A 26377-nucleotide genomic window follows, 5' to 3' on the forward strand; every position below is an offset into this window, starting at 1 on the left:
CCAAACTATCTTTATCTGTTTGTTTGCTGTGTACATGTATGCTTAGCGAAAGATGGAAATCACACACACACACACACACACACACACACACACACACACACACACACACACATGTACACAGACCTGAACAGCTTGCAGCTCCGTTTTTAGTGAAATTAAAACCATTTAGAATTCAATTTAGTTAGTGCATTTGTAATTATTCTCTGAATACGCTATAGTTTCAATTATCCCACACTATAATTTTATGAGCAAAATAATTATATATGAAACATTTTATGTTGCTAAGATAACAAGTTGGCTTCAAATTTGTCAAGAGGATCCAAAACAACAACAACAACAAGTAACTTCTCGAAGATTTCTATATATATATTTGAGGGGTCTAAATTTAATTCTGACCACCAGTCCTAAACTAGAACTCTTTATCCTCTTTCTCCTAACCTCAACCTTACTGTCCTGACAGGTGAGAATGACATGCCATTTAAGAAACAAATCAGTCTATTCCTTAAAATGGCTAAAGGTACCATAATAGGGGTAGATGGACCAGCCTATTTGCTCCTCTGTTCATATTATTTTCAATGTGTCTTATCTGGGACAAATGTCCAAAACACACTGCCAAAATAATCTCATATGAAACTACTTGAACTGCCCTGGCTCAGTGTTAAGGAATCCTGGGAATTGTAGTTTACTGTGCCACCAAAGCCCTCTGACAGAGAAGACGAAATGTCTCACAAAATTACAGTTCCCAGCATTCCCTAGCACTGAGCCAGGGTAATTAAAGCTGTCTCAAACTGGATTACTTCTGCAGTGTGCAACCAGAATGCATAAACTTTATGCTATAGCTACTCAGAAGGCAGTACTGCTTAGTATCACGCCAAATCAAATGACATGCATGAACCTTCATCATGCATTCCTGCATCTCAATGTTACATGAGTTCATTTCTAAATCTGTTTTGTCCTGCATCATATTAATCTGCGGTCTGATATATTTAATGAGATTTGCTTCTGCATAAGCCTGCATTGGTTTAGACTAGAAAGGTTGCTTCATATACATATGTATATCAGGATATATATATATCCTAGTGAATCTATTTACACACTGTCACGTGGAACAATCCCTGCAATCTCCCTTTGTCTTCATGTGTATTTCATGGGAAGGTGCTGAATTTTGTGATTTCCTTATACATTAACGGACAAATACACAAACTATTAATCTGGGAACCATTCCTTAGTTTGAAAAGCCAGTCTTTAGGACAAGCTGATTTCAACTGCTAAGAGAAAAGCCCAATATTAGTTGATTTGACTCAGTTTATTTGATTTATATTTAAAGTATTCTCTAAAAGGTACCTTATGGTATTTTAGTAATTTTACATGCATGATTTTATTATTGGTGAATTTAAGTATTGTAGCTAATTTGTGATTTAATTATGCTTTTAATGTAAGCTTGTTCAATGCGGAGTAAATCAAGTAAAGACATAAATATAATAATAAATACATAGAAGTTCATATTGGTGGTTTGATAATAACCACTATTCATTGGCACCTAAATAAAGTATTTAATTACCAATTAAAGCCATTTATACCTCAATAAAACCATTTTAGCCAGCATACACTATATGCTGGTGAATATAGTGCAGCATACACTATACACAGTGTCTCAATGATTAAGATGCTGACTCCTACAATTACATGATTAGCAGTTCGGCAGTTCGAGGCCTAAGCACTGTGGGATGGAGTGAACTCTTATCATTAGTCCCAGCTTCTGCCAACCTAGCAGTTCGAAAGCATGTAAAATTGCAAATAGATAAATAGGTACCACTTTGGTGGGAAGGTAATAGTGTTCTGTGCAGTCATGCTGGTCACATGACCATGGTGTCATCTTTGACAATGCTGGCTTCCTTGGGTTAGGAATGAAGATGAGCACCACCTCCTACAGTCAGATATGACTTGAAAACTTTGTCAAAGGGAAACCTTTACCTTTTTACACTATATATATATTTCCTTAAATACTTAAATAATATTTTATAAGAATTGTTAAAATATTCCAAATGGTCTATTTAATACAGAAGTAGTCAACCTATGTCCCATGAGCCACATCTGTAGCTCTCAAAGTGCCCCTTGCTCCCTGCAGTGAAAAAAAAAATTGCATTTTACCTTCCATGAGGCATGAAAAATGATGGACATTTTTTTGACTCAAAAAGGTATGAAGAATATATGATGAGCATTTTTTTTTTTTTTACAAAACCACCTCTGGGTTTTCCTTGCCTAAGAAAACCTTTAGAAATTCATGGGGTCACTACAAGTCAGCAGGTGACTTGAAGGTAGATACATACATACATACATACATACATACACACACACACAATTGTTGTAGCATAGAGAGATCTGTTTCTTAGGTAAACATCTGTTGGATCACATTGGGAGACTTCCTGATTTGCATCACCCTGTATTGGAACAGTGACTATGTTCAATACACCTAGTAGAGATTACTTCCCTGTTTCAAAACACCGATTTCTAACACGATTTGTGTACACATGCAAGGATACTGTGCGTGACCAGCAGACCAGTTCCTCAGAAGTACTGTAACCATGCAGCCTGCTTCATGTTGTGCACTTGTTACACAGAATTATAATTTGTGAACTGAACTGAGCAGCTGAGATAGCTACAGGGTATGAAATAAGATCACTTCGACTCTGCTTGAGTTGACCTTGTCAAGGCAGTGCCTCAGCTGTACAGTTTACCCTCTACATTTGGACTTAGGAGAATGAAGAATTGAAAAATGTATAAAAATACAGTCAATGCATGAAAAGGGTGTAAAGCCATAAAAACCATGGCATTTTGCTATCAGTTCAACAGAGCACTCTGTGAAGCTCTCCCATCATAAACAAGTCAACCAGAGGTAAGAGGATCACAGTGCCCTTATCCTTTACAGGATGTAACTATAAGCTGACATGTGAAGTAGGGATGGAAACAATATTCAAAAATATATCTCCCTCCAACCCCATTTCTCAAGCTTCAGAAAGCCCTCATGAAGAGAATCAGGGGGAACTTTGCATTCAGGATTTATTATGCATGTAAAATATACATTTTGTGTGCAGGAAGCCACTTTATCTGGAGGGAACAACACTTCTATGTAGAAAATATTTTCTGCACAAATATAATATTTCTGTACAGAAAACAAAGTTTCTGCAGAGAAAATACTGTAAGAAATTTGTTGTCTGTGCAGAAATGTTTTGTGCACAAAAATACAATTTTCTGCATTAAAAAACCCAAAATAAGTCGTGAAGTGAGAATAGTTTTTGAAAACTGCCAAGTTTTTGATTACTTTCTTGTAGAAAAGAGAAACATGGTTAAAATAGTTATTCTTTCCTGAGAGAGAGAAATATACAAAGACCTGCATCTTTGCTCTGACGAAAATCACCTTGGACCCAAATGACTAGTGCAATCATTATATTATATGGTCATAAATAAACCTTTAAAAAAACAACCAACTATTTCAATGGTAGCAGCCTCATCCCAAGCATTCGTTGCTGACAGAAGGAATATTTAACCCAGTGGTTATTCACATGGGCAGATGCCACTGTGTGGCTACCTGGGAGCAAAGCAAGGCCATTTTACTATGCAAACTCCTCCATTCCCATATTGAGACCATCTTTATTTTTTTTAAATGTTGTTGTTAAAACATTTTTATTAAACTTAAACACAGTTACAAACAAATATTATAAATGTATCTGAAACACAGTCAACAATAACAAAATAAAGGAAACTAAACTGCTAAACAAAAATAAACACACACTACTGACTCCCTCTCAACTGATGGATTTGGACATATATCATATCTCTCTGTTTATTTATACATAATAAATATATTTATGCCTCTACAGCACAACCTTTATTTTATAAAACCTGAAGCTGATTCGTATCCCCAAATGAGTCTGTAAACATGCAATAAAGGGACCATCTTTTTCTTATGCTGGGCATGCAGTTTCCATTCCCTTTCCCTATGGATCTGGTTCTGATGCTCAATGCACCCACCAAAATTGCAACAAAATACTGCTGCATATCCTGCCTCAAGTCCAAATCAAGGAAGACGGGATGAAGCTCTGAGACAATGGAGGCTAGAGGGCCCGAAGGGACAATTTTATCACTCCTTATCCAACTGGAGTGATGTCTTTGCCTAGGCTCCTCTGTTACCACTCACCAGCTACTGCTGGTGTTTCATGTCCTTCGCTGAAGCCCATGCAAACTGCTACCAGGAAGATGGCACTTTTGCCAGTGCCCAAAGGAACATGGCACCCACCACTTCATCATTTCCTGGGATGCAAATTCATGATTCACTTGAGTTGTAAGGTGCCACTGTCTAAGAGAAGGTGCCACATTGTGCCACATTTAGATTTTAGGCAGGTGGCTACAAATGACAAGATTTTCACTTTGGTAGTGTCTAACTACAATGCTCCCTGTGATAGGACTGAGAACCCACAGAAAATGCTACAGCTATTTTGACAGTAGATGATTTACAGCATTTTAAGCATTGCTGCAGTGCCACTCTCATCCTTCACCAATGCATATGCTGAACAAGCCTATAGGGATTTCTGGTCCAACGATATCCAAAGGGTCATGAGTTGCCCACTTGATACAAATCCCTCTGCTTTCTCTTTGTGGAACTGCTCCAAAATCTTCAGGCCAGGTTTCTGCTTCTTTTAAGTTATGTATTATTGCCATTTATATAGTGTATCCTCCAATCATATTCTCAGGGTTTCTTAATAATAAAACACAAGTAAACAAATCAGGCTAATTCAAAAATACGCTGTCTCTGAAGAGCAGATAGTGTCCACAGGCTACTGTGAATAAAGCATTTTCATTCAACTTTTCTGCACTAACTAATATCCTTTGACAGGGTGTGTGTCACCAGCTGTTACTCTTGGTGGCATCTGTTATCTTCAGGGATAGTCTAAGAGTTTATTCTTTTTTACCTAGGGGAGATCACTCAAACAGGACACCAGAACCATTAAACACTGATGACAGAAAACCTTCACTGATATGCATTTGCTGATATACATCCACTCTGAAATGTGAAAACACATCCAGATATACAGAAATTATCATGAAGTTCAAAAACAACACACACACACACATACACACATCAGGCAAAAATAAATGAAAATCAATGCTAAGTAGCTGATAATGTACAAAAGTAAATTTTTTGCTAAGAGGGGGAATTAACTAAAATGTCATGCTAAATATAATTGATTAAATGTAGAAAAGTAATTTTAAGTCAGATACAAGTTTACTTTCCCTAAATACGGCTGAGCCTATGCAAATTGTATGAAAGAAGAAATCATTGTCATTATTTATTCTGTTGTATTGTAGAGTTGCCAAGGGAACCAGATACCCATTTGTGGGGAGGAGGTGGTTTTTTGTCAGGTTTACTTTTTCTTTACTTTTTCATTGAAAGAAAGTCATTCCCCACATTGATGTCCAATTTCTGGAACGGTGGCTGGGGGATCCCCAAAAGTGATCAGGAAACCACTTAGATCCACCTGTCTAGCTGGATAAAATATGATGGAGGTCTGCTGAAGGAGTAAGTTTCAGAAGCTGGTCTTGGCTCAGAATAGAGCTGTGATGCCTTATCTGGGAGGAGGAGGAATGAGGACATATTGCAGAATGCCAAATAAAGTTGCAAGAGACGGAGGCTGCATCCACACTGCAAAAATACTCCAGTTTGACACTGCTTTAACTGCCGTGGTTCAATGTTAAGGATTTCTGGGAACTGTTTTGAGATACATTTAGCCTTCTCTTTCAGAGAGTTCTGGTGTCACAACAAACTACAATTCCCAGAATTCCCTAACATTGATCCATGACAGTTAAAGTGGTGCCAAACTGAATTATTTCTGCAGTGAGGATGCAGCTTAAGTAAGACATTTCGAAAGGAATGCTTCTTCTTCCACTTACATGCATGCCCATTAAAAGCTTAACTGGGGGGTTTCCTTTGATGCCACCACCTTCAGATCTGAGGCAGATGGCTATCAGAGGCAGGATATTTTTTTTTCATGGACAATGAATCACTTGCAGAACTCACCCCCTTCATATATACATTCACCTAGTGTCAAACTGGTATTCTGCAGAGTTGTCCTCCCAAGTGTTGAGAGGAATCTGTTTTTGACAGCACTTTATTTTTTCCTCTTCATCCATGTATCTTGCATTTAACTTTGTTTTATGATCAGTAATTATGAGATAAACATGGGCTCTGTTTGCAAATCTGGATTGTAAAGCATTCATCTAGGAGGAAATAATGCTGTCAGAGGGGAAAAAACGACCACCCGGTTCGGCAGGCAGGCCGCTTTGCCGCTAGAAGTGGTGCGGAACTACAAGCCCCAGAGTCCTCTGGGGCTTGACCTGGCCCCTTATTGGTGCGCGGGGCGGAAGTGGCCTGCTTCTGCCCCGCGACGCTCTAGGGGCCGGGCTCTATGGTCCGGGAGTTCCGGTCCTCCAGGGTAGCTCATTGGTGAGGATGAGTCTCCCGGATCGGGTGTTCTGGGGGCGGAGCCAGGGCCTATTTAAGGCCACGCGGCCGGCTCTGGCCCCCAGTCAGCGCTTGGCTTCGTACAGGACAGAGCCAAGCAGGAAGGGAGGAGGCAATTGGAGTGCTTCTCCCACCCATCCACCGCTTTGTTTGTGGGTTTTTTGTCACAACTTGGTGTCGGCAGCATAGGCGAGGATCTGCACGGTGTGGTACCAGGGCTACGGAGCTCTGGTTTGGGAGTCAGTAGGGACCCGGGGGCGAATAGGGCAGGCGTATGGCCATTGCGGGGGCCATAACGCGAGGACGCCTCCCGGTGACTAGGGGCTTAGCGAATATGTGAACGCATGGCAGAGTTGCGGTCAAGCAGTGTTCATTAGCCCCTAGGTCATCCTAATGCCTGGTGGGTACCAGGTTTTGCTATCAGACAAACATGGGGTTGTTTGATATTGCAGATCCTGGCCTCATGCTTTGTGCCAGCCCTTCCAATGGTTTGCTATAATAAAGTTGTGGCCTTTCCTCCAACTTGGTCTCCTGTGGTTATTTGGAGCAAGCATCTGAGGCAAACAGATTACTCATTGGGAATATCCAGTTCCCATAAAGTCTTGTTTGTTCCTTAGTGTCTAGTTTGGTTGCTTTTATGCATATGGAAAGAACAACAACCTGTTAACAGCATTTCTGCAACTCATCAGTGTGCCTTTGCTGCAGTTTTTAATCTGCTGTGATCCTATTCTATTGCATTTTAGTACTTGATCATTTTATTTATATATATATATATATATATATATATATATATATACATACATATATATGCAAGCAATATTATGCACTACACCTTGAGGAGGCTGCCTGTAAAAGGCAGGACTGAAATACTTTTAAATACATACAACAAAATGAAATGTTCAGAGTTTCTCATCTTGTATTCCGTTTCAGATTCTGAGCATGCTGTTCAGTTAACTGTCCACTGTTCATTTACTGCTACCTACAATTCCAGTATCACGAGGGATATTCTGTAGCTAACGTCTTTTGGCTTATATATACCCATATTCCTTTCAGTAAACAACAAAAATGGAATACCCTAATTTTCTTCTTCTCCATCCAGTTCTTTCAAACTATTAGAGAAGATTTGTAGCTGAAAAGGGTTCTTTAGTGAGAACACAATTTAACCATCAATTATGTGTAGCTTATTTATTAGTCTGTGCTCCCCAGAGGGTGATTCCAGTGTTGCAACTCATCTTTTCTTTATGCAGTTTATTAACTTTGCCCCCAGTTACTACATAACTCTTTCCAGCTGATAACAGGGACCCAGATTTCTTTTAGTTTCTGCTTGGGTATAGGCTGCTTAAAATAGTTTAAATCATAATTCAAGTGCTATAAAAAAAATCTTAAACAGTTATTGAGAACCAATGTATTGGTTTGAGCTCTGGCCTATAACTCTGGTGATCATGGTTCAAATCACTGTTTAGACATGGAAGCCCACTGGGTGACCTTGTGCAAGTCACATGCTCTCAGCCTCAGAGGAAAGGCAAAAGCAATCCCTGTCTGAACAAATCTTACCCAGAAAACTCTGTGATAGGTTTGCGTTAGGGTCCTCACAAGTTCGAAACAACTTGAAGATGCACAAGAGTTGTTGCTTTATTAACATGTATTTTTCTAAGGAATAGAGTGACATTTAAGTACTGTACAGTGGACTCTTGTTATACACTGGGGTTTGGTTCCAAGATCCCCCGTGGATAACAAAATCCATGTATGCTCAAGTCCCATTAAATATACAGTAATGACATAGCAAAATGGTGTCCCTTATTTAAAAAAATGGAAAATTAAGGTTTGATATTTGAAATTTTTATTTTTTGGAACATTTTCAAACCATAGATGCTTGAATCCGTGTATAAAAAAATCCATGTATAAGAAGAACCGACTGTATAAATTTAATACATGTCAAATTTATACTTTTTTCTTTCAAAAAACCCCAAACCCATATAGACCTATTAAGAAGATAAAGCATTTTAAGAGCATATCACTTGGCCACACATCACTGTGTGATACTTAGTTAATGCCTGACACATAAAAATCTAAATGTGTTCTTTCAATATAGGGTGGAAATCATGTGGCCTTCTAAATGTTGACAGACCACAACTCCCAACAGTCCTAGCCAACATAGCCAGTGGTAAGTACTGTGGGAACTGCAGCCAAGAACATTTGGAGGACCACATGCTCACCTAATTACTACCTCTGATGTAATATATACACAATGAAAACTCAGATGCCCCTCCACCTCTTAGGTAGGGTATTTTGAAGTTAAATTTTTATTGTGCGATTCCCTTGTCTCATTCATGGAAGCAGTCAAAATGGTAACATCTTCCACCTACCCATGTTTTCCCCATCACTTCTGCCTTTTTTCTTTCCAAAAATATTCCATAAAGGAAAGGTGTGAATAGCAGTAGGGTGTCTTTTCCCTAACAGTACTAGGAGCCATCTACCTGGAAGCACCCTTGCAACGGCTCAGATTAATGATTTCCAATGGCTGAGGCTCAGAGACTGAGACTGTGACTTCTGCATTTATCCTGAACACATCTGACACTTCCAAGCTTGATGCCACAACATCTGGTCCCTGCAACAGTGGCAGTCAAAACACTGATTTTTATTTACCTAACCAATATTTAGGGTGCATCAATACTGTAGAAAAATGCAGCTTGGCACCACTTTATATCATGTATCTCCATTGAATTGAATCCTGGGATTTGCAGTTTTACCAAGTCTTTAGCCTTGCCCAGCAAGGCATGCTCATCCTTCACAAAAACACAAATTCTAGGATTCTGTATGATGGAGCCATGGCAGGTAAAGTGGTGTCAAACTGCATTATTTCTACAGTGTAGATGCATTCTAACTCACCCAACTGCTCTGAGAAACCTTCTGGTGGCTGCCTGGATTCTTGTCAAAGGAGAACCAGTTACATAGACAAACTGCAAAGATTCTGAATAACTTGGAGATTTGCTACTACTCAAAGAATGTGTTAATGACTGCATTGCATATTTCTCCTACTCAACTCCTCCACATATATTGTTTTAGGGCAAGTAGCTTTAATACCAGTTCTAGTACACCAACAATGTACAACCAATTTAAACAAACAAACAAAAATCCTTCCTCAAGAACTCTACCTATGTTTACAAATTATAAATCAATGTTACATAATTATGCTTCCACCACCAGTAAATAGTAGATATGTTATGATGACTGAGCTAACAAGGAAATTTTCTCTAATTTAAATGTTAATTCTGAAGTAAATTATAGACAGAACCACCGAAGAGGAGTGCTTCTAATTTTTCATTAATTCAAGATTTTTTTTTGCTGAAAAGTTAGTCAAATTAACAAAACAGAATTTCTCCTTGGCATATGACTTAAATAAGGCACTTTTCTTTTCACAAATATATTCACTAATCTAGATACAATTTGTTTTCCTGAACGCTGCTTGGATTTAATGCTTGTTTTTAAATAAGCATGACAAATGTGGGAAGATGGTAATGTGTGAAGGGGGGGGGAAATCAACATTCTCTTTCTTTTAATGGTATTGCATATACAAACTTCCAAAACCTTAGCATTAGGAAGTCAGGCTTTTCTTTTCAAAGCACTGATTTAAAACTGGAGGCTAATTCCAATCAGGCCTCTTTTTTTCTACTCTCAGAGGGGCTTTGCTTCTACCTTCTCCTGAGGTTCAGGATATCTCTTCTCAAATCTGCAACCCTACACATACACTGGAAGAAGTTTCACAGAAAACCAAAGGGACTCCTTCCTTCCTTCCTTCCTTCCTTCCTTCCTTTCTTCCTTCTTGTAGTTTTGAATTCATTGCTAGAACATCTATCGTATAGATGCCAAAAGAATTATTGTATTGTTCTTGTGTTGCAGTGACTGTTTCTGGGAGACACCTTGGATCCTACTTTTGGTGAAATGCCACATACAAATGAAATAAATTAATTAAATAATTAAAAAGTATTTTCTGCTGCTTTGGGAGAGTTCAGAAAAAGGAAGCATTACTATCTTGAAGCAGTACGTCTACTCTGGGATTTAATCTGAACTAAACGTTGAACCCTATTCCCCAAACAGGTCCAACATTTTGGATAGCTTCTTTGAAGTTCAGATTTAAACCCCAGAGCAGATTCATTTACCCAATGACATGGGCTGCATCTGCACTGCAGAATGAATGTCGTTTTACACCACTTTAACTGCCATGGCTCAATGTTATGGAATTCTGGGATTTGTAATTATGTGAATTATTTGTCTGTCAGAGAGCTCTAGTGCCACAACAAACTACAAATCCTAGGATCTCACAGGATGGAGCCATGATGTTTAAAGTTGTGTCAAACTGCACTAATGGAGGCCATCAGCCATTACTATGACATGATGCTTAAAGTTACTGAACATAGTGACTACCTACTTTCCTGTTCATATATTTCCATTTCCATATGCTGCAGCTGCTCATTGAAATGGCAGCCAATACACACATGAGTCTGTTGTGCAGAGGCACAGCAAAATCTACCAAATCTTAGTCACACTTGAGTGTTTGCATGCCCATTACATACAAGGACACAGCCAAATATATGCTTGTCAACATTTGCAAAGTAAACAATAGTGACCATAATGTGTAAGGCAACATTTCATATCAGGAGTAGGGAAAATGTGTTTCATTGCTTACCCTGGAAGAGGGAAGATTACAAGCTTCCAATGCAGTCTCAACACGCTTTCTGTCTGAGGAGAACAAACGATAAATGCTGCAAAGTGAAAAAAGAAACAAAAGTAATAAAGATCTATCTATATTTGGCACTTGGTCTGTTAGTGTGTGTCTTTGGGAGGATCCAACTGTTTAACTGATTTATAAAGTTCAGAATGGTCTTTCTGAGTATCTGAAGGTCTGTCTTCTCCCATATGAATCTGTCCACTTGGTCAGGCATTTCTCAACATATTATCTGGAGAACATGAACATATCATTTTCTTTTAACCTACAGCTCCCAGAATACACTGATCATGCTTGCTAGTGAATTATGGGTTTCGTAATCCAAAGGGGTAACTTTTCCAAGCCCTGATCTCTATGGTATATGTCTTTAGTATCTGATATCATGTTTAATTCCTCAGTCTTCTTTCCTGGCAAATACTTTTAGGACAATTCATGTGTTACTTGGCAAGAAACCAATTCTGTCACCCCATACATATTTGACAAGGAGCCACACCCAATTTAAGCTATCTGATTTGACTCTCTAGGATGCGTATGTTGTTAGTTACCCTTATGTCATTCATGTCCTCACTTTACATTTTTAGATATGCATACACCAAACATGAAGAAATGCCTACATTCTGGTAGGATTCATGTTGCCCTCTGAACAGTTTTCAATCTGTTGCCTTACAGATGCTTAACTGCCAAAACAGAGGCTGGCTATTTTGGTTTCTGCAGCTGTTGGAACTAAGTGAAGTGTATGTTTGTTTTACCCCATTCCTGTACCATCTATCTATTAGTTAAAATTTCATGTGAAAACACACATGCATTATTGTCTATATTTCTCCTACTGTAAACAAAATTGCACACAATAAGAGAGATCCCTGCAAAAATTCATGTTCAATAATACATCCATATTTTGAAAGTGTTCAATTTTGTACCCAATTTACGTACTATATTTACTTCTTCATCATAGTTTCCCCCAATGTGTGCATTTTTGTTGATGGGACCCTGCATCACACAAAAAGGTGAGAATGGAAAGTAATCATATTCTAGTTTGGGAAGTGAAGCCTGGGATGGTCCATACTTAGTTCTGGCCAAGTTGGTCATCCTAGGCCTATTGGGGGATCTCAACATCTCCCTGACATGCTACTTTTCCATGTGTGTGTATTTCTTTTACTGAGGTACATTCACTCATAAGAATCTGCCCATGAAATGGTGTAGCACACACACGGCTGGACCACTGTGGAGAGAATTAGGCTCAATGTAAAATGAATAGTCTCCAATTGGAGAACAACATAACACTAGATTGTAAAATACAATGGCATGAATTTCTTTTTAAAAAACACCAAACACTACAATGGAAGACAACTTACTTTTTCAAAGGGATACGTCCCTCTGTAGTCACTTGCAATTTAAGTTTTGTGTATCTAAAGAAAAGAAAAACACATCAATCAAAAAATCATTGCAACCACAATACTAGAGCTTGTTTTCTTTCCCACAGTGTTGACCATTAAAAAAACCCCTGAACTTTGTTCTTGTGAAGAAGAAAATTATAACCTCTCAAGCATCACCATTTCCCAAGAAAAGCTTAATATCTTGAAACCTCAAGCAAGTTATCTTTACTTGTAATGACATCCCCAAGAGCAGATTTTGAGAGATCACAAACCCCCTTGGGGAGGGGCACTGAAGATGGTACTTTGCCAAGATGCATTTCTTTAACAACGGTCTTTAAATTATACATAATGTGCATTGCAATGGGGTGAGAGTACACATACTGTAAGGACCCATCCGAGCTGTCTGGGGTAAATATATGCTGTGGTGAGTCAACAGTATCAGTGCTGCCTGTTAAACTTTCTCTTAGCTGAATGGGATCCATTTCCCTGTGTAGCTGGGAGAATGTTTAGACAACCCAGCTATGCTGGCAGAGGCCAATCACCTGAGTCTTTCCCATGGGACTGGGACTACCAGTTATGTGCCGATTCTGTGGGAAAGTTTCACAGAATCAGCTCCTGCCCTCATGACCTGATTGTTGATGATAAGCAATTCCCACACAGCTCAGAGGACATCTAAAGGGTGCTGCTGACAGGATTGATAGGAAAGGTCAAAGTACAAGACATGGTTCCTGAAATGCAAGACACTTGTACACACTATCACCGTGGACTGACATGACCAGCTACAGTGGCTTTAGATCTTTTACACACCAGCTGTCCCCTGTAAATGGCTTCTACATAATCAAGGGATGGGCAACCTGTGGCCCTCTAGTTTTTGGACTGTCACTCCCATCCACCTCCACTATGGGCCATGCTCAGTAACATCTGGAGCGTCACAAGTTTGCTATCCCCGACAAAATAAAAATGATAAATGGTAGCTAATCTATAGTGGAGGTTCAAACACTCTAGGGAAGGCTATGAAGCATAATCTAGTATTAATGCACTCTCTAAGTCCCAAGATCAAAGGGCTATGGATTAGATTGGGTAGTCAGTAATTAGAATATTTAGGCTGTGGAGAATCTATATACCATGTTTGGCACTTTATGTTGGGGGTGAATATGGGCTGAAGCACACAGCCAGTAAAAAATAGCTGGAGTCCATTTCAGCCACAATTGGGCTGGGACCATGCCAACCACACAGCTTCCCAAACCTGCGCTGCCAGGAGCTGGATTATATCTGCTCCTTTTTGATCCAGTCCAAAGGACCGGATTGTAGCACTGGAGTGGCTTCTGGCCACTTTGGGGGCATGTGTCATCTGAACACCTACCCCACAATGGCTGGGAGGTGCCTTATTTGGCCTTTGTGCTTCTGCCAATGTTTCCAGGGTGCAGAGGACCATTTTGGCCTTTTCTGAGATCTCAGTAGGCTACAATGCACCACTGAAAGTGGAACTGGAGTCTTCTTAGTCCTAATCACTTTGGGTGGCATTTTTAAAATTTGAATTTCAGCTTTGTTGTTGTGGTGGTTCTGGTGTGCTCCTTCAAAGCATCCTTTAAAGCCCAAACTGGCCCTGGATAATAATTTTTGGCCAAAAATTTATGTTTTTCCCCTCAGCAAAACATAATGGGAAGGAGACACAGCACTTTTTTGTCTGCCTATGGCCCACATTCTGCACCACTCCCAACCCCTGTTTTATGTTATGCCCCAAACTGTCTTCATTTGGGGAAACTTTTGGGAGTATGTGAAATGCAGAAATATGTTTTCAATAGTCCTGCTGCTGCATTAAGAAGCTAGCTTAGAAGCAAGGAAAGAGGTAGTCAATAAACCATAGGTGTAAAACGGATTAGAATATTTGCAGAGAATCTGCAATATATTTTAAATTCGACACTATTCCCAATTCTAATGATTCAGCTGGAACAATTCCTCTGTTATAGTGCCTTCCTAACAGTGGTGGTAGGCATTTTGTAGGTGATAGTGGAGCATTATCCCCCTCATGGGTTGGGAAGCTTGGATAGTCTCTTTAAAGTGCAAAGTAAAGTCCAGGGTGAATCTACCAACTCACACCATGCCACTGCTGCCTACAGTGGAGAAATAGGCTGTGGACATTGGATCCTTGGCCAAGGAAAACAAGAGAAACAGAAAGTCACATGGAAAACTTACATTTGCAGTTCTCTTGGCAGAGAGCTTTGTGACTAATCCAATCAAAACATCAGGCAGCTTTGTAAACCTAAATACCAGCTCTCTTCATTCTTCATTTGGCCAGGATGATTTTTGTAACTATTACCCATGCCCAGTGGATTTTTTTCTCAAAGGATCTATCAGGACTGTGGGAAAGAATCATTTAGAGAGCTGTAAGGTGGTGCTGGTTCTTAGCAGGGTTTGGTGGAAAGGAGGAATGAGTAATATTCTAGAAATCCATGCTCCAATGTCACAAATTCTTGCCATTAGTCATGCTGGGTGGAGCTGAAGGGAGTTGTTATAGCCCAAAACATCTGGAGGATGAAAGGCTACATACTCTTGGTACAGAAAAATGGTGGGCAGAACAAAGGTTCAGCAAGGACTGACACACATACACACGTTTAGTCTCTGCACTAAATTATTTGTCCAGAAGCTACTTCTCTTTCACATCAGGGCCCTACTATACATATTTCCATATAATGTTTTCAGTACAATTCAGTCTACCTTGATCATTAATCATCTGTTAAGTAAATATGGATATAGATAGGTGTTTCCTCTTTAAATGTGAAGGAGGGGGAAAGTACCTACTATTTTTGATTCAGGATATTCTCATCAACACCCTCTGTACTTCTGTCCCAAAGAACTCTGAATCAACACGCTTTGCCTACAAACAACAGATTTTTCTCTAGAGAGTATAAGTCACAAGTGATGAAGAAGAAGGGGAAGTGGAAACCCTGTCTCACTTTATTGTTTGACTAATAATAGATAGCACAGTGACAATGATGGAGATACCTTTGAGACTTGCTGTCTGTAATGTTAAGCAACAGTGCCAAGATCTTGGGAATGATTTCCAAACACACAGCAGGAAGATTAAGGATTCATCAACACTGGGCAGAATACTCTAGGCTATTCCTTGAGTATTCTGGCCCCCAAATCCCCCCATATTTGACCTCTTTTTTAGGCTCTCTTCCCCCCTGATGATGCACAGCTGCCTTCCCATGTGGTCCCTTCATCACCTGGAGCTGATGCTGAGGTCAACATGGGGTGCTCATCCATACTCTTGATGCTGGGTACCTTGTTTTGATCTCAGAGCAACTTGCGCCCATAGCGGCAGCACCAGGAGATAAATGAGAACTGTGAGAAAAGGCAGCAACCCATTATTATTGAAAACCTGCCCTAAAACCCACAGCAAAAGGTGTGTTTTAAAATGTTCGTTAGGAGGAGGAAGCCCCAAATCACATGCCAGCATCATGAAGACAGTGAAAACCTGATTTGAGTTTTTGGCCCTGTGTTGTGCAAGCAGAATACAGTGAGCTGGGAGGGGGGACTTGGGGTAAAATAGCCATGTACACTAGGCCTGAGATAGTTCTTTGAGACTACCATGTGTATAACTGTTAACTAGCTCGGTCATGTGAAAATGTATTTGCCTAGAGCAGTGTTGGAAGCCATGGCGTGGTACAGACTGCCCAAAAAGGGCATCCTGCTGGTGGCCTAATTCCCTCCGGAGGGAAGCCACAGCCGCCAAACTGTGCGGCTTCCCTCTGGAGGAAAAAGAACCCAGAAAAAGAACCCGCAATGGCGCACTCATGATGTAATCAAAGCATGGTCCCGTGTAGACACCGTGCAGCACTTACATCTAAATGGCAGCACCCATGTACACGGGCCGCCGCCATTGTTACGCTGCTGTGCCATGCTAGGGTTAGGGACCGTGTGGTTGGTACACAGGCCCTAACCCTAGAATCAGTGCCAGCACGGCACAGAAGGGTGGTCTGTACTGCGTCCATGAAGCCCTCAAGATGCTGCTGGACAGCAACTCCCAGCATTCCTCTCCATTGAGTGTGCTGGCTAAGGTTGATGGAACTTCCATATGGAGGGCTCTACAATTCCCACCATGCCCTCGAGAACAGGGTACAGTCATTCATATAGTAGCAATGTCTATTTTTGAATTGCCATGCACTCTGCATGGGATTCCCTGGAAGATGGTTGGTGAACTTCAGGAGGCACAAAATGAGAGACTGAAGGCCCATTCACACTACAGAATTATAGTGCTATAGTTCATTTTGAACTGCCATGGTTATGAACTTGAACAAAATAAATCAGAAAGTACAACTGTGTACAGATTATAAGCATGTGACTGGTAAAATCTACAAACTTCTGTTAAAGTTGGAAATGGAGGAATCAAATGAAAGCCTGTATGATGAAATGGGTGAAATATTTTGGTTGTACTATTCAGACAGATGAATGGGAATTTTACATTATGTTTTGACCTTAAAGATAATTCAATAAAATGAGGTACCATTGGTATATGACAACAGAAAAATTGTCTAAAATGTATAAAGGGGCTTCACATGTGTGTTGGAAATGTGAATAAGAAGTCCCTTCTTCACATATTTTACCATATATGGTGGACCTGTGAGAAAGCTAAAAAGTGCTCTTTTTTGCCCAAATTGCCAATCCCAGGATTCCACAGAGCAGAACCACAGCCACAGCAGAATCCTGGTGCTATAATTCTGTAGTGTGAAATGGACCTGGGTCCAAGTCAATGATCTCATACTATACTTGCTCAAAACAGCAGCACTGGCTAGTTTTCTCTTTCTGGATCTGATGAAGCTGTCTAGTTTAGATCTTTAATAGTGCATTCTCAGGTTCTATCTCCAACAATGAACAACTTATTTTAGACTGCAACTGGCTGGGAACTGTAGCTATGTAACATCTGGAGGGCCACAATCCCCTCATTTAAAAGCAGAATTTCTTGCCTCCTGATCATGATTCCCTTGTGTAGCCATTCACAGAATAAGATGCCATGATAGATATTATACTGTAGGTATGTCAGCAAGAATACACACTATGCATATACGAGCCATCATGACTGAACTTCTTAGGAACAATCCACAGAGGCTATCTTGATTGGGAGGAAGCCAGTGGGAAAGAGGAAAAAGTATGTTTACAGAAGTGGCAGTTCATCACTATATAAATAATCAGGGACAATTACTATAACCAAGACAAAGGAAGCTGATACACAACAAACAGAAGTAACATCCTCAGCCATAAGTGCTTTGTAACTTACGCTTTTTCCAGAAAAGCATCTCTTGACATGTTCTGTGCCAGCAGGTTTGTTGCCAGACTGAAGATTTCCTCTGACCATTCCTAAATGGGAAGAAAGGAACTGTTGTTTATGTTCAGCCAAGTACAGGCCAGAGGCATAACCCTTCAGGACTTCAGTTCTAAGAAAACAGGCACAGTTGCACGCACACATACACCCATTCACTAAGTTCTTTTTAAAAATATATACAAACCATTACTATTAGTAGAAATGTGTTCAAAACAGGCACAATCCATTCACACCTGAAAGTTTGTGTGTGGAAGGTAAGGAAGAAAAATGTGGAGATCATGGTCTGAGCCTACAAGTAAGGAGAAGGTACAGTCCAGAAATTTTGGGGGAGAAGGTATTCAGTGGTGGCTCAAGTGGTTAAGATGTTGACACTATTGATTGCAAGACTGGCAGGTTGACAGTTCAAGGCCCAGGTGCCACATGATGGGGTGAGCTCCCATCACTAGTCCCAGCTTCTGCCAACATAGCAGTTTGAAAGCATGTAAATGCAAATAAATAAATAGGTACCACTTCTCAGTGGGAAGGTATCAGCATTCAGTGGAGTCATGCTGGCCACTTGATCACAGAGTAGCTACTCAGTTTAGTAACGGAGATGAGCACCGCCCCCTATGGACAGACATGACTTGACAACCTTTACCTTTACAACTGGCAGAATGACCATTGTGGCTGGAGGAATCTAGGAGCTGTAGTTTGTTTGTTTGTTTGTTTGTTTAAAGTACTTTCTCCCAAACTCTGATGGAGGAAAGACAACCAGCCTACATTAGGGTGGCTCAGAAGAATGGGGAAAAATTGAGAAACATTTTTTGTTTGTTGTTATTTGATTTTAAGCTAATTCCACTTTATGGACACCTTCTCATAGAGTTATCCTCACAAGATCTTTTCTCAAGAGCTTTGCCACTGCCTTCCTCTTAGGCTGAGAGATAAGACGCTAAAAAGCTAAGACTTACTCAAAGTCACTGGGGATTTCCATGGCTGAACAGATATTTGAACCTCCAAGTCCAATATTACACACACAAGCATTCTTGTATTTTCAAAGTGTTTCAGATATATTTTATTTTAATCTTTACAAGAGCCCTACCATGCCAATATTTTTGATCCCATATTACAGACAATGGAGTGCCTACTGAGTCTATGGCGGAAGTAAAATTTGAATCAGGGACTTTCTGATTCCTAATTCCATCTCTCTTAGCCACCACTCTATGTCAGCTCTCCTTCAACATGGTTCATAAAATGGAATGATCAAGTTCAAATATTCTAGCAATGGAGAAATAAACCAAATGATGGCTTTTTCAAGTACATATGGTAGTGTCTGGTGGCTTCCATGTCAGTGTGGTGGCGAATCTAGGTTTTAGTCTATATTTTAAAGGAACTATCCAAGAGTCCCATGGAGAACTCTTTTCAAATCTGGACTAAAACCCAGGGTGGATTAACCACATCACTGACATGCAAAGTACCAGCCACCAGTGCTGTACATATAACATACTTAATTCCATTTGAACATCATTATCCAGAAAGTACTTGACATATTTTGGTATGGATTTTAAAAATACATTGAGCAAGCATACACCTATCCTGAACCAAATGTGCATGTAGTGGAACTACTACTTCTGGCAAAGTACTACTCCTAAAGTACTACTCCTTCAACAAAAATATATCTTAATAATTAATTTTACCGAGTAATTTTATGGTGAGTATTAATTATATTTAAGCCTCACGTGGGTATACATGAGAAATCAGTGTGTTCAGGAAAGATAGCAGTAATCTGATGATTTGGTTTTGTTGTTGTGTGCTTCCAAGTACTTTTTGACTGATGGAGACCCTAGGGCAAACCTATCATAGGGTTTTCTTGGCAAGTTTCTTCAGAGTGGGTTTTCCATTGCCATCCAAACCACAACATCATGCTGCCCAAGGTCACCCAGTGGGTTTTTATGCACGAGCAGGGATTTGAACCTGGACTCCAAACCATGACACCACATTGGCCCTGATGATTTGAACACTTTAGAAGAAAAACAATAAGCCCACTGATCAATTCAGATATAGGTATTGTTGTTGTTGTTGTTGTTGCTATATTATTATTATTTTAAACCTGCAGTTAACTGAAGTTAAGGTACATTATTTTCCTCTGGATAATTAATAAACAGACTGTTTATTTGGAAATTGCAGCTTAACAGTCATATGTCAAAGTCCCTTTGATGTAATAGCAGTCACATGTTTTAACTGACGCTTCCCACACTGTGAGAAACTGTGCTGAACCCATCACTATTCTGAGCATGTAGCACTTTCTTCTTTTGACTCTTACCTCTATCCCCCCATCAGTGCTGACTGCTTGGAAAACTTCCCTGTCATCCAACCTTGAAACCACAGAGTTATCTTTCATGCCTCCTTACTTCTCAACCTTTCTGCCCCCAAAACACATAGTCTTGCAAAACCCATCTGGCCAAGCTGTCACTTTTCCTTATGCGAAGGCCTCGGAACTCTGACTGAGAAACAAGTAGGCTCCTTTCTGGTCTCCTTGACACAGACCTTCTTTCTCCAGTGAACCATGCATTTGGCATCTTCAGTACTGTCAGAAGTCCTTAACCTTCACTCAGACATTCCTACAGTGCATAAGAACACAGATTTCATGTTTCAGGCCAAATGTGGCTTAAATCAATCTTCTTACATTACTCTCTTTCCTCACTCCTCATTCTTCTTCTGAAAATTCAAGACTGTATTTTAGGAATTCTACGGCTTTTGGAAAGATCTGATTTGCTAATTTCCACGTATTGTAGTCTTTCCGTCTTCATTTACCCCCACATAGCTAAGAACTGTCAGAATTTCAGGACCATTTTGAAAGATGTTTCCAAATACAGAAATGGTTTTATGTTTGGATAAGCATGGATTTTATTTATTTATTTACTTATTACACAAACAGAGGGAAGATGTTTCACTTCGGCTAAAATATAAATGGAAACTGAACTGCTTTGCTGCTTCCAGGTGCAAATGTCATGCAGAGACAGCAGTTATCAAACTCTGAGGAATTATGATTAAAACAAATAAATAATAAGCAGATGGTATCTCATTAATCACTCATCCTATGCTTTTCTATTCACTTCTTCTTTGCCATCTCTCTAACTTAATTCCTATTCCCACTGTTTCAAATCCCATACATATAGTTTTATTTGGTCAATGACCAGCAAAATTTAAAAAGAGAAACAAACTACAATTGACAAGTGCAATAATAAACTACAAGCTTACACATAATAATAAAATATTCACTCCGTTTATGATTTTGTTAATACTTTTGTTACTTTATAGGGTGAGCCTAGACTGTTTCAAGTGATTTTCCTGGATTTGGAATGGCCAAGAAAGTCACCGAATGCATCTTTCTTTCAGTTAGTCTCAAAGGTGCTACAAGATTTCTCTATATACTGATCCTACAGATTAACATGGTTATATCTTTGAATTCCAAGAAAGGTGATATCATTCTAAAGCCAAAATAGAGGCCACTGAGAAACAAAATGAAGGAATCATTTCTTAGAAATACTAACATGTATGGAACTGTGTGTTGTTGTTATTGTTTTTAACATTATAAAGTAGCCCACATCTGCACACACAGAATAGCCTAATAAGAAATGAGCATGTTCAGTAGTCCTAGAATACTGGATGTTAGTTGCAAAATGGAAATGGACAAACCAGAGCTGGGCAGTTATGGAATGTCCAGATTAAACTCTTGGCATCTTACTAGCATCCTGGAGGCAGCAATGGCTGGCTTACAGGATGCATAGGTATATTTTGTTGCAGAAGCCTCTGGTAACAAATATACCAAAAGCAACTGTAAGAGGCCGAGGGTCAGGGGATGAAGAACAGGAAGCAGCTTTTATCTGTTGAAAGCAACCATCCACTTGAGATAAAAGGAAAGGTAAACCACAAAGAGTTATCTTTCATGCCTCCTTACTTCTCACCCTTTCTGTCCCCAAAACACATAGTCCTGCAAAACCCATCTGGCCAAGCTGTCACTTTTCCCTATGCGAAGGCCTCAGAACTCTGACTGAGAAACAAGTAGGCTCCTTTCTGGTCTCCTTGACACAGACCTACAAACCCAGGATGGCTTGTAACATAACATGGGCATAAAATACTGTTTGAAAACACCGAAATTCTGGACCATGTCAACCAATACCATGTTAAGATGCACAGGGAAGCCACTGAAATCCACAAACACCTGGGCAATTTCAACAGGAAAGAGGAAACCCTTAAAGTAAACAAGATTTGGCTACCAGTCCTGAAAAATAGCAAGAAGAAGACTCAACAAATGCAAATGAGAAATCTTCCAGCAGACAATGAGCACTATCAAGCAGACATTAATCCTCTTGTGCAGACCCTCCCACCCTGAGGACTGCGATCAGCAACAAACAATACACATGCAAATCACTCCTGCCTTTCCAGGTCACACAATATATATACCCAAGTCCTTTCCAGGCAAGCATTCTCTGAAGATGCCAGCCACAGATGCTGGTGAAACGGCAAGAAGAAACTCTTCTAGAACATGGCCACTTAGCCTGAAAAACCCACAAAAAACTATGGATATCGGCCATGAAAGCCTTCGACTTCACAATGTGTTTATTCATTTCCACTTTGTGGAAGACTTCCCCGCTTTCTTTCTCTTCCCACATCAGTGTATTCATCCTCCATTTTGGAGTCTGCAGTTCTCTCTCTTTCTTTTGAGTTTGAAGAACACTTGTTACAGACAGTGGCATCTCTACGGGGGTGCACTGGTGTGCTCCACACTAGTGACACCTCTGAAGAGGGGTGACACCCAGTAGGGCTTCCACCACCCCGTGGCATGCCATGCCATCCTTTTCCTCATGACAGCACTGAGCGAGGCTGTGTGTACTGATCCCAAAAATCCTGTCCCCACATCAGGTAACACCAGGTGCAGAGCCTGGTTAATACTGGTTACAGAGTGACTCACCATAATATGAAACTTTTACTATTTATAAGTAAAATCACTTCATGCAGTTTTAAAAATGAATACTAAGGGCTAGAACAGATGGCCCTGAAGAGGCAGCTTACTAGTTATGGGAATGATAGCTTTTGCAATGCGTGGGATGTTGGCTGAAGAAAGTTGGGGGCAGGTATTGACAGAAAGGGCTAGTTTGTGGGAATGGCCAAGGGGGCCTTGTTACCTGTGGGGCATAGACTGTGGGAATTGGAGGTGGGGACTAGGTTTGGAAGAGGGAGGAGTTTTAGGTGTTGGGGTTTCAATATGTCCTTTGGATTTGGGAGGGCAGTTCTGGCTTAAACACTGAATTTCTATGTGTTCTCAATAAAATTCTTTGTTATTTGAACACATTGGACTCTTTGATGCACAGAAGTTCTGAATTTGCCCAAAACTGACCCTTTCTTCTCTCCTCAGTCCTCAGCTCCATTCCCAGCCATAAGAACAGCAGAGGCAAACACAGAAAAGTGGAAGCAAGGAGTTAAGCCAATCTTCAGAGAGATATATCTTTGCTCCATCACAACACATGGGACACCGGTATTTAATTTGCAAAGCACTTTATCACTAAAGGTCTTGTAGGGAGACAGGCACACAATGAAAGACAAAAAGGTGATAATTTTTAGTGCCAGATTCTTATCAATGTACAGAGGATCATTCAGCATTTCAGTCAATCCTTCCTACTTTTTCCCACCTTCCAAAAATAACCAACCATTTAATCAACACTGCTTTGTTCCAGAACTAAACCTTCTTGCGGCATTAAGTGCTACAGAGATTAATCACACCAGAAGACAGTAACACAAAATATTTTAGTGTAATAAAACCCAGAAACATTTCTCTAAATGCCAGAGAATTTGGATCTCAAGAAAAGTTTCTTTTCTGTTGCTAACGGAGTTGAACTTGTATTACCTGTCTTTTAGTGCTTTTTGTCTCTGGTCCTCACATGACCAGTAAGGGGATTTATGTATTTATTTCAAGGATTTATATCCCACCTTTCTCCCACCATGGGATTCATGGTGGGATTGGCCTCTGCCTGCACAGGAATCCCTCAATATCACCTTAACTGACAACATCTCATACAGAGTGTAGGCCTGTGACACTAACAACGGCAGGATACAGATTGGCCAAAAAGGGTGGTCTGCCGCCGCCTCCATTTCTGCAGGCAGGAAGCCACAGCTGCCATACAGCGAGGCTTCCCGGCAGTGGAAAAAGAACCCGCAAAAAGTGGGTTCTTTTTGCGTCATGCTTGCGACTCTCGAGTGCGCAAATGGTGCACTGATGACGTTGCCAGCACGACGGGACGTGCGGACACTACACGTCCATCGCATCAAAATGGCGGCACTCGTATGTACAGAGCGCCACCATTTTGATGGCCCCGTCACGTGCTAGGGGTGAGGCCAGTATCGGCGCTGCGTCCTCAGCCAACCCCTAGCACGTGACGGAGGCACCGTATCCACCGGTCTGTACAGCGCCAACGTCATCATTTTTTCCCTTTATGATTTTTAACGTATTTGCCTGATGAAAAAATTAGTGAAGCTTCAAAAGCTCATATAATGTATTTTATGCTTTGCAGTTGGTCCAATAAAGGTACTGCTGCTTGCAGACATGGTAATGCACTTCCTGACTCCAAGCACCATTTCACCTGTAATCTGACCCCCTTTGTATGATGACCTGTCCATTTTGAAAGACTGGAAGATATTTAAAAACTTCCCTTTGTTTAAGCTCCTTGTGTATTTGGTAGTCATATACTGTATATCATAGACATGGCCGTAGGGCACAGACGTACAGTATATTAATTACACATAATTTAAAAAAAGCTCCTTTGATACTATTTATTTATGCCACAGGTTTGCAGTCCAACCTGTATATTTCATCATTTGTCTGTACTGTTTGCCTGTCCTTCTTCCTTCATATACAGATCTTTAACTGTCATGGCAAAAACCCATGGAATCCTGTGATTTGCAGTTGGTCAGAAACATCAGAGGAGCTCCATGGGTCAGGATTCCAAATGCTCTCTTTAAAAATCACATTAAAGTGAATTTCACTTTCATACAGAAAGCTATAATCTGTTATCTAGGTCCGTAGTTGTCCCCTGATTATGATGTCCCTGTTAGGGGTCTTCTCTCTCCCCACTGTTGTCACTCACCTGCAACCCCATTAGCTTCTCTAATCTGTGCACAGAAAATGCTAGAAAGAGTGCTCAGAAAGAACATGTCAAATGTTCCTGTTTCTCAAACAACAAGGACTCTTTTACACACTGCACAATTATAGCACTATGAATTCCATATAAATGTCATGGTAACACCCTATGAAATCCTGGGATTTTGAGTTTAGGGAGCATTTGGAACCCATTTTTTTCAAAATGTTTCTGACCAATTGCAACTCGCAGTCTTTCATAGGATTTTGCTACGACAGTTAAAGTAAAATCATAATGTTTCAACTGTCCCTTGGGAAAGGGTTCAATTTCTATTATTTTTCAGCAGAAGGGTACAAAAAAAACTCTATCTGAGAGGTAGAGCCTTATCTAGCAGGTTGTGATCCAAAATGGTATTAACAGTGCCATTGGCTCACAGTAAAACTTCCAAGAGCCAAGCACCCCAAATGGACATAGGAAAACATATCTGTCTAATGTCCTCAGGTATGAAAAACAACGTAGCTACATTACTAGACAGAAGAGTTTCCTAAGGTGGACCCACTTGGAACTCAGAAAAGTATATCCTTTGCTCTATTATACATTGCTCTTTGTGGCACAACTATCATTTTAGACATATAGATGTCAAAAATAATATTTGGCCCACTATTCCAAACAGAAGCCTTCTTAAACTTGTAACAGTGTCTGTATGAAAAGTAATGTGTCTCTGCTTTCTGTGTAGCCTTGGCTAGTTGTGAATATGTACTCCCTCTTTAAGAGAAATGGGGTGGGAAGGAAGGGGGAACACAACTCGCAGAACAGAATGAGACTGCCATCCTGTGCAGGTTTCGGCTGATAGTATTTACAACACAAAGAATCACAGACTTCTGGTTTATGGTTCTTACAAAGCATTTACATCAAGACTATTGAGAAATAAATTTAAGATGGATATAGGGATTATAAAGGAACTGCAGATTCTATGTTACTTTGATGGGACAGAACTGTTCTAGTGTTCGTGGTGCAATTAGCATTTTATTTCAGAAGCTTTTTGTCTCCAGCAGTGTAACAGCAGCCAGGCCATCTGGGTACATTCATCTCATGCAGAACAATACTGCACTCATTTCTTACCATGTAAGTTCCAATATATTCAGTAGGACTAACTCCCAGGCATATCTGTATTGGTTTACAGCTACACATAAAATGATAAGGAGCCTGCTAAACTTCTCCTATTGTTCTAAAGTAGTATTTGCTGTTGATGATGTGTGCCTTCAAGTCATTTCTGACTTATGGCAACCCTTAGGCAAACCTATCATGAGATTTTTTGGC

At 40.2% G+C, this 26377-nt stretch overlaps 1 protein-coding gene across 2 annotated transcripts in view; it reads right to left on the reverse strand.

Annotated features, from left to right (window-relative positions):
* PLCB1 (phospholipase C beta 1) overlaps positions 1-26377 on the reverse strand; it is a 547711-nt gene that overhangs the window by 175425 nt on the left and 345909 nt on the right. For both annotated transcript variants that reach the window (XM_042445107.1, XM_042445106.1), the window contains 3 exons: positions 17901-17980; positions 12599-12652; positions 11208-11283 (listed from right to left, as the gene is read on the reverse strand). In XM_042445107.1, the coding sequence (XP_042301041.1) occupies positions 11208-11283; positions 12599-12652; positions 17901-17980 (210 nt within the window). The remainder of the gene's footprint in view (positions 1-11207; positions 11284-12598; positions 12653-17900; positions 17981-26377) is intronic.

The sequence above is a fragment of the Sceloporus undulatus genome, chromosome 1, assembly GCF_019175285.1.
Source record: "Sceloporus undulatus isolate JIND9_A2432 ecotype Alabama chromosome 1, SceUnd_v1.1, whole genome shotgun sequence".
In the NCBI taxonomy this organism is placed as follows: Eukaryota; Metazoa; Chordata; class Lepidosauria; order Squamata; family Phrynosomatidae; genus Sceloporus; species Sceloporus undulatus.